Source organism: Arachis hypogaea, chromosome 13 (genome assembly GCF_003086295.3).
Source record: "Arachis hypogaea cultivar Tifrunner chromosome 13, arahy.Tifrunner.gnm2.J5K5, whole genome shotgun sequence".
Classification (NCBI taxonomy): domain Eukaryota; kingdom Viridiplantae; phylum Streptophyta; class Magnoliopsida; order Fabales; family Fabaceae; genus Arachis; species Arachis hypogaea.
In genome coordinates this window covers 56,517,085-56,527,023 of record NC_092048.1, presented here as the reverse complement: position 1 = coordinate 56,527,023, position 9,939 = coordinate 56,517,085, and the positions used below count along the sequence as shown (strand labels likewise).

General features: G+C 31.9%; 1 protein-coding gene across 1 annotated transcript; it reads right to left on the bottom strand.

Annotated features, from left to right (window-relative positions):
• Positions 1 to 8,418: 8,418 nt before the first annotated feature.
• Positions 8,419 to 9,201, bottom strand: LOC140177619 (phosphomevalonate kinase, peroxisomal-like). The gene is made up of 2 exons (XM_072210754.1): positions 9,058 to 9,201; positions 8,419 to 8,748 (listed from the first exon to the last, which is right to left on the bottom strand). The coding sequence occupies exons 1-2, from the start codon at positions 9,199 to 9,201 to the stop codon at positions 8,419 to 8,421; spliced, it is 474 nt and encodes a 157-aa protein (XP_072066855.1).
• Between the last annotated feature and the right edge of the window lie 738 nt (positions 9,202 to 9,939).

Below are 9,939 nucleotides of genomic sequence, written 5' to 3'. Positions count from 1 at the left end.
ATGTTATATTAATTCTCACCCCCTATAGATTTTCTTTTCAGTGACAAGTTCATGAAGCTTTGGTGCGAAGCCGCGACCAATCTACAAAGCTTTATATGTGTGTGTGTGTGTGTGTATGTTGTATTTTTGATTTGTTAGTTTAGTTGAGATTTTACTCCTTATCATTTGTCATTTTGATATTTTATAGGGGTAGGACTGGTATTTGAAGAGATTTGAATAAGTTTACGTATTTATTATTATGTGGATATAATTGTGTTATTTAAAGTAAAAAGGCTTTTCGATTTTCCTAATTAAAAAGTCGGTTTATATTTGCGAAGGCTCAATATTCAATAAATATAGTATAAAATTAAAGGAGTAGAGGTAGGTAATGCCAAGACTTTTAGTGCAATTATGAGGTGTTAAAAGTTAGGGTGTTAAATGATGCCTATGAAAGACCCGAACGGCATGTCGTACCTTAACGATGAAAATATAAAAACATGTAACGTAAGTGTAAAATCCAAATGCCTTACATGAAAAAATTCATATTAAATCGAACAAAAAAATAATAACATAGTACCTATTAGTCTTGTAAGTAGTGTCAAACGTCATGGTATCACCAAAATATTCTCAAGCATCGGCCCAAAACACATTTCTGAGGCAATGGATCAAAATTTGAATAAATACTAAAGAAATGAAAAGAAAAATCGATTTGAAAAATAAGAAATGTTTCTTTTTTTAGTAAAAGCATAACCTTACTTATGATAAAGTAGAAACTAGAATCATCTTTAGGTCAAACAAATTCGATCAATTAGAATATTTATATATTAAAAAAATAAAAAATAAAAATTATATAAATAGAAATGTCTGTTCACAACACAAAACATGAATAGGAATAAATGAGATTTGTGGATGTGGATAAAGAAATGGTTATGATACTATAATTTACGTTTTATTGAATTGAGTATCTTTTTCCAGTTTTTGCATTTATTCTGCAGAAGCAAATTAAGTCAAAAGGGGATGCTATATTATGTTTTTAAATAAAAAGTCTAATGGATATAAAAAAAAGTGCACAACTAGGGCATATCATTTTATGTAAAGTCGCCCACATCTATCTCAAAGAAAAAGTTCGGGTTTAGCTCCTTCATTTGTGAGAAATGCTGAACTCTTTTGGATCCGTTTCATCCTCGAAAATACATAAGTAACGACTGATGTAATTTCTAACATCTTTCTCTATAAAAGTGAGGTTGGCAGGCTACCAGCGGCATTGGCTAGAGCCTGGTATATTTGCCTCGGTCTGCTAGTTTGGTCATTTTGTTGTATCAGGTCTGTCACATGCATACTTAGTTGTCGATTTGCTGGGAATATGCTAGATAGCTTTGGATAAGTGGGTGTGTGTGGGATAACTCTAAATGAGAAATCCTCCGCTGCGCAGTCATCCTTTCTAATGCTGTATAGCAACGGGATTTGCAGTTTATAGAGGATACTATTTTTCTTCTCTTGGGTGCCTTTACACGAGCTATACGGTTGACATCTTTGTTACAATGCAAAGCCTGATTAACAACACCTTCTGATAGTTTTTGTCTCCCAACCGGTGGTTCTCATTTTAATAACAAAACCAGCCCTTGCCGTATATCGGTAATAATATATGCGTGCATCTTCTAATGTGCTGAAGCACTCCCCCTCTTCAGGTTCTAGCTCCTCGTCACCAATAGTTTAGTTTAGGGTTAAGTACGACTTTGATTCTTAAGATATAGGCCAAAAATGTTTTCATCCCTAACCTTTTTTTGCACGCAAAATCATTCCTAAGGTTTAATTTAGTTTTAAAATCGTCATTTTACTTAAATTTTAATCTTTATTACCAAATTACCCCTAACCAAATAAATTATAAAATAAAAAAGGAAAAAAAGGAGAAACAAAATGGATCAGGGGGAGAAGGAAATCACGCGAGAGGGGGAAGAAGAAGAAGGGGAAGGGAAGAAGAGGGGAAAGAAAGGAAAAGGGAGAAAGAGGGACGGCGCCGGCGAGGCTTGGAGTCACCGTCGAAAATCAAAACCAAAGGGAGAGAGAGCTCGTGAGCAAAAAAGGAGACGAGGGCCTTGCCGCCACCATTGAAGAGCTCGCAAAGAGGGGTGCCTTATCGCTGTCGCGCTCTGGCACTACCGTCAGTGCTACTGACCTCACCACTGCTTCGCATCCTCGTAGTCCTCCCTAGGATTTCGATTCTATTTTTGACTTGTTTTACTTCTGATTCTGATTTGTTCTGCTTCTACTTTTGATTTTTTCTGGTTCTGATTGTGTCTTCTGCTTCTATTTCTTCTTCTTCTGATTTTGATTCTGATTTTATTATTTTTGTACTTCTGATTCTGATTCAGTTTCTTTGATTTCATTATTGTTGTACTTTTAATTTTATTGTTATTCTGATTTTGATTTATTCTGCTTCTAATTATTCTTCTGCTTCTGTTTTTTCTGCTTCTAATTTTGATTCTGGTTTTATTATTTTTGTGCTTCTGATTTTCATTCTGTTTTTTTTTATTTTATTGTTGTTGTGCTTCTAATTTCATTGTTCTTCTGATTATGATTTCTTCTGCTTCTAATTTGTTCTGCTTCTAATTCTATTTATGCTTCTATTTTTTGTGTTTATTGCATTGATTTTGCTTCTTATTTTATTATTGTTGCTGCAAAAGAAGAAGAGATGTTGCTGTGATGGAGAAGAAGAAAAAGAATAATAGAAACTGGGTATTTTGGTAAAGAAGGAGAAGGGTATTTTGGTCTGAATGACAGTTTTGAAACTAAGTTTTACCTTAGGGACTATTTTGTGTGCAAAAAAAGGTTAGGGACAAAAAACGTTTTCGGTCTATATCTTAGGGACAAAAATCGTACTTAACCCTTTGGTTTATGACCTGAAAAATAAGTAACAAATAACAATCAAAACTCAACCTGATAGTTACTTATGCAATAACAGATAGTTTCAATGTTGGATATAATAACTAAAACAAATTACTGTAATTTTGAATGTTAGTTTCATATAATTATGGATGTTATGTAGGTTAACTTTGAATGTAATTTGTAAGAACTTATGGATGACATAAGTATGAACTTACGAATGTTACATATAAATAAAGAGTTAAAATTTACAGTACACTTGTTTTTACTATATAATTATAATTACACGTAAAAATACATTAAAAAATTAAATCAGTTTATTGCTATACTTCATCAGAGTTAATGTAATTTTTTATATTTTTAAAAATTAGTTGACTATAAATAATCACATTAGATAAATCTATTTATCTTTCAAATTCTTCAACTTTTTCTAATATAAACATCGTGTTAAGATTTAATTCAAATGCCATACTATTAAAAGGATAACTACGACTGGTTGTGAATTTTTTTGACCTACCCCCAGCTGAAATCAAACTAAAAAAGATTCAATTACTGAAACTAATTAGCATGCACATGTTTGTCCGATACTTGTAACATCTTCCATTCTAATGTCCATTCACTATCTCTCCAAGAATTGATGCATCAAGCTTCTTGATTGTTCTTTCAATTACTCTAAAGTCGTGAATTTTTTAGTGATTGAATTGGACGCCCTTTAGATTATTCCAACTCTCTACAATATTAGGTAGGTAAAACAATAAATTAGTTACAAAGAAAAATAAACTAAAATTAATGACAATTAAAGGATATTATTATGCTTAATCTTTATTGTAATAATATATATAAAAATCAAATTATAAAAAATATTATTATGATTAATCTTTATTGTAATAGTATATATGAAAATTAAATTATAAAATATATCATTAATATATGATACGTTGCATCCTACTAATAGATAGGAATATATTATTATGATTAATATATGAGAATCGTATAATGTGTGATAAGTTGAGTAATAAATAAGTGAAATAAAAATCAGAATAAAAAGAGGTTATAAAAATGAAGTTAATATTTTTAACTAATTATAGTTGAATTATTTTGGTTCTCAAATTTTTGTTTTATATATAGCATTAATGCTATAAAGTTGTATTTATGTACTTTTATTATGGTGTATTTTTTTTATAGGGTTAAGTATTATTTTCGTCTCTAAAGTCTTGAGCCAAAATCAAAATTGTTTCCGATCTTTTTTTCTTATTAAAATCATCCTCAATCTTATAAAACGTTAAAAAATCGTCCTTTCTCTAATTTTTGGACAAAAATGTCCTTCATTCATCATTTACCCTCATCTGTTCTTTTTCCTTCAACAACGCAGAGAGGAGGGAGTGCAAGCCAGGAAGAAAAAAAGAGAGGGAATGGTGGAGAACAAAGAGGAAAAAGAAGAGAAGAGGAAGAAGAAGGCACTGCCGGCGAGAAAGGGCGTCGTTGCTGACGTTCTCCTTTGGTGCTGACTCAATCCCGTTCTCTCCTTCGGCGCCAACTCCTTCTGCTTCCTGTTCTGCTTCTCTGTTTCTCTGTTCTACTTCTTGGAGCTCATCTCTTTCCAGATCTATTCATGTAGCTAGCTCTTCCTCTCTTCCTCTCTTTCCAGATCTCTATTCATGTTGTTTGATATGAAATTTTTGTTAATTTTGCTGAAGGTGGCGTCGGTGGTGTGCCGATCGTGGTGGTAGGTGTTGCGGCCGCTGAGGGAGGCAATGATGCTGCTCCGATGGGGAAGAAGTTCAAGCACGGAAACCCACGAGTGAAGCAGAATGTAAAAAAGGCACGGAGTCGTTTAAGAAGGCGACAGCGCATGGGCCACCACTCGCCATAGTGGACCTCGATTTGTTCCTAAAATATGCGTTCTCTCTTTTTGAGTTTGAAAAATTAGATTTTTGAAATTTTTTGTCTTGAATTTGAATGTGGTGGTGTTGTTGTTGATGAATTAGTGGGAATAACATTTCAGTTCTTGTACGAGTTATGTTCTTTTTGGATTAACATGTTTTGCATGAGATATGTTCTTTCTGGGTTAGAACTGAATGAACATGCGCTTCTTATTGAGTGAAAAAACTGTGCCTTGTAGTGGAGATTCCTTGTGAGTTACTTTGGCTCAAAAGGTTAATTAAGGAATTGCATGAATTTGTAAGGATCTTACGTTAGTGTTTGTAATTGAATTCATTAATTGTTGCGCACTTTGGGAAAAAAAACGGTTGTGTTCTTTCTGGGGTGGAGCTGAATGAACTTGGCTTGTTTGGAGTGTAGAAGTTGTGCGCAATGGAGGATACTTGTGAGGTGCTTGGCTCTGAAGGATTGATTAAGAAGCATGAGTTTCGTGGTGGTAGTAGTGATGACTGATGATGCAGGGGATAGTGATGACAATGGAGGAGGATTTTTTTTACTTTTGTTTAAAGACAAAATTATTCGAAAAATTTTATTTATGAATAAAAGGACGATTTTATAATGTTTTATAACGTTGGGGATGATTTTCATAACAAAAAAAGGTCAGAAACGAATTTGATTTTCACTCCAGATCTTAAGAACAAAAACAGTACTTAACCCTTTTTTATAGTATGACCAGCAAATTACGACAGTTTGAAGATCAAAATTCATAAAAGTCGTAATTTACGATGATATATTTAGACATGCAGATATTATTTTCCAAAAGAATCAGAATTTCCGTATTAATTAAAAAAAAAAAAAAACACGCACACAAATATAGAGTTATTATATTAGACGCACTAACAATTAATAGTTTTTAAGAAATAAAACTCATCCTCGGACCTCATGTCATACCTACCTTATGTACATCGTGAATAATATATATATATATACGGAAATGTTTAGTAACTAAAGAAAATCAGACAAAAACAGCTATAATTTATCTTATTTAATATTTATTAATTATTGTGATAATTAATTAATGTTAAATAAAGCAATAATTTTTTTTGTCTACCTAACATTATCTATATATAAAATAATGTTAAAAGTTAATAGTTTTATTAATATTAGTCTATATTTTTAATTAATATTATTTTATTATCCAATATGTATTTATTAGAGTTTAAAATTAAATAATATTAAAATATAGAATAAAATATTAGTTAAATATTAATAAAAAATAACAAATTTTATTAATCACATAGTATTACACGTGTATAAATAGACAGATGAAAACACACGAGGGATCTGGTTGATATAAAGTTATAAACTAACACGTGTTTGTTGTTGATATATACATGCTTTTATGAAAATACACATCTTGTAATTGCACTTTTCTTGTATGGATGGTGATCGATGATGATGAATGAAGAATATAATTCAACTATATCTATCTGTTAAGATAAATGTTGGAGAACATGATTTAACGTTGTTAAGTTCTTTCCAGAATGACATAGCCTGATAAGATTATGGATTATTCTTGTTTCCTAATATAAAAAGCAACCCCCAATAAAGCATGATTTCCCCATTAAGAGAAATCTTCTATTCCAATACAAGCTAAGGCAATATATATAAGAAAAAAAAATGTTTACCCCCTAATAATTGTGATTTGCAATATATATGATATATATGTTTTTGAAAATAAGAAGTTAAGAACCATACAATTTTATAATATGCAGATTATATTTAGCTTATAGTGAGCTTTAGCTGCGATGAACATCATCATCTCATTTTTTTAAATGTATTTCTTGTGTGCCCATAAATAATATATTATTGGTCATTAATATGTAACCATTTCTTTTTACTTTTCTCCCCACATAAGGTAATATTAATTAACAGATCTTGATAATTCCACTCATATTCAAAGTCAACTGAACCACAGATGTAAGATTAAAAGAACAACAGATTCAAATTCAACTAAATCGGTCACAAGCAAATGAGGAAAAGAATTTTGATTGGTTTTGTTTGTAAAATCTGTTGCGACGATGTGGTTTAACAGATTTTGGATTTTATTTTTACTTTTTTATTTTTGTTTTTCTTCTTTCATCTTGCATTCTTGGCCATTGACAATTCAGAAAAGATGAATTGATTGGTTGCATCAGTAAGTTGGTGTAAGAATGTTATCTTATGCCTTTTATAAAATTCGTCAGAAACTAGTTCTTGACAAATGACAAGACACTCCCAAGTCCGAATAGACTAATGTTATTTAATTTTAACAATTAAAATGAGTTAGTTTGACAACTAATAATTAAAAGTGAATTATCTAAACTATTATTATTTCAAGTTTTGTTAGTGATTAGTTACTAAAGACAATTTAGATAATTCATTCTCCAGCTATTAGTTAAAAATTATTCGTTGTTATATATATATTTAATCAGTTGTGTTACATGCACACCACTTTCAACCACTATTTTTAACTACTGTATTTATAGACATATATGAATATAAAATTCAAAAATTAAAAATCAAAGCCCCACTACTCTCACTTTTTACACGCGCTGAAACTTACCTCCCTCTTTCTCCTTTTTTTTGCTCTTACTGTCAGGAGCAATTCTCATTCCTCATTCTCACTCTCAGGTGCGATTCTCCTTCCTCATTCTCACTCCCAAGTGCGATTCCCCTTCCCTTTCTCTTCGGCGGCACGATTATCTTTCGCTCTCTTTCCAGCGCAACACGATTCTCCTTCCCTTTGACAAAAGTATCCTACGTAGCACTCCAACCCTCTAAAGATAGGGTACTTTTGTCACACAGAGGGCATCTTGCGTGGGTACGAGTTTAGTTTCGATTTAGTGTGGGTACATATATCAGTGTTTTCATCTTTTATGGGTACAAATGATCATTTATTCTTTGTTTTTATCTTCAAAGTCACCAATTTCATGTTTCTCTGACTCTACATTGTAGAAGTCACAACTAGAAAATGGATTAATACAGACAGATTTACAGCCGGATTTAGCCTTTATTACAGACGGATTTTTCGTTACCGACGAAATTACCGACGGATTTTGTCCCTCTGTAAAAGCCCCGTCGGAAATTATTTACCGACGGATTTTTTTTCCGTCGAAAAATTACAGACGGATTTTTACTAGTTACCGACGGATTTTTCCTCTGTAAATTCTCCCTCCATTTCCTGAAGGCGACAAACTTACAGACAGATTTTCCGTCTGTAATTACAGACGAATTTACAGACGGATTTTCCGTCTGTAATTACAGGCAAATTTTCAGACGGATTTTCCGTCTGTAATTACAGGCGGATTTTCAGACGGAATTTCCATCTGTAATTACAGACAGATTTTTCGACGGATTTTTCGTCTGTAATTACAGACGAATTTTCCGACAGATTTTTCGTCTGTAATTTAAACGTTGGAAAATTATGATTACAGACAAAAAATCCGTCTATAAATCCATCTGTAAGGTAAAATAGAACTTTTTTACTTTTTCTAATTACAAAATAAACTTGTTTTCATACAAAATAAATATAAATTTAATACAAATTTTTATCTAATTTATATTCGAATATTTACAATATTTCAAAAAATAAACAAATTCATCGTATTAAAAATAAACAATATTTACAATAAATTATTCAATATGAATTGAAGATACAGCTGAAGTGATTTCATTTGTTCTAATGTCAACACTTTCTAAAGAAACGCCACAAGGATCTTCTTTAACCAGAAGGGCAAGAACATTGAGTGAGCTCCATGTTTTTGTCACATTACTCCTTGAATCTCCCAAAGTAACAGCAAAGACAGCATCAAATCCTCCTGCTCCTAGAACTCCAGCCAACAACACTCTTTCTAAGTTTAGTGTAGCATCTAAAAGTTGATTGAAGTAAATACTAGTATGAAATACTAAGCAAGAAACTGACAAACCAATATTGTGGTAGATATGTAAAGTGTAAACTGTAAACTATCCACAAAATATATAATATTAGTCTCTAATAACTTTAAGGTAATCAATCAATCACTGAAACCATGGAACTCAAACTAAAAGCAAGATATATTACTTGGCCGGGGGGAAAACGTTCGAATTATGTTTAGTGTGTCTTGCTTTTAAGGTTCAAATATACAAGGCAAATGCCAAATTCAGTTAAGGTTCATTCAACAGAGGACCAAACGAAACAGAGTAAGAATCAAGAAGAGCCATATATCAATGCATCATAGTCCCAAAAATAATAGCAAATAGAGAGTAAAGAGCAAGATGAAACAAGAAACATACATTGAATATGAGATTTTTGTTGGTAGCTTCCCAAGCTAAGCCACCTCTGAAGTGTATGTTCCAAAGCAAGACCATGACAATAGCAGCCACCGCTAGAAGGTGAGCCACAAAGGTAAATGGAAGAGCAGGAACTCCGAACCCCATCTTCTTCAATGTTTTCTCCTTTTGTCTCCCAATCTGAGAAGTAAGAACCAAGTGAAGTAATAACTGATAAGCTTGAGCTGGAGATTGGAAGCACCCATACTATAACTGAAGTTTCTATACTTACTGACTTACTAACTCCACTAACTGAAAATTAGAATCTGACTATAACAACATATATGAAAAAAAGAACCACCGGTTAATAGAACCTAAAAGGAGAAATAGCTTATCAGTGAGATGGAGAGTGCCACCAAACGACTGGCTGAAGATCAATATTGATGCAACATTCTAATTATGTTTAAGGATGAAAATTGGTGAAATTTTTCACTTGAAAATTTCATTATCAATATTTTCTATATAAAAACTATAGCTGAAAAGAAAATTAAATGCTACTGGTAAAAGGAACAGCAACATAGTAAATTCACCAACTCTTGAAATGTGGAGGTCAGATTCCCTAGATTTAAGCTCCAAGGGAAGGAAAGATGACTAAAAAGTATTTGCAGAAGTTTATAACTAGCATGCCAGAAAAGATTTAGTCCCTTACAACATCTGCAAGAAAAAAGCTATTTAAAACAGAAAAGCATTCAAGGAATATTTTATTTATTATTAATTACAAGTTTATAACTAGCATGCCAGAAAAGAAAATGTCCTTAACACCAAGGTTGACATAAAAAATCTTAACTCAAAGCATCAAATTGATCTATATTTTCAAAGTCTTCATGGAAGTTGCTTTGGGTCACC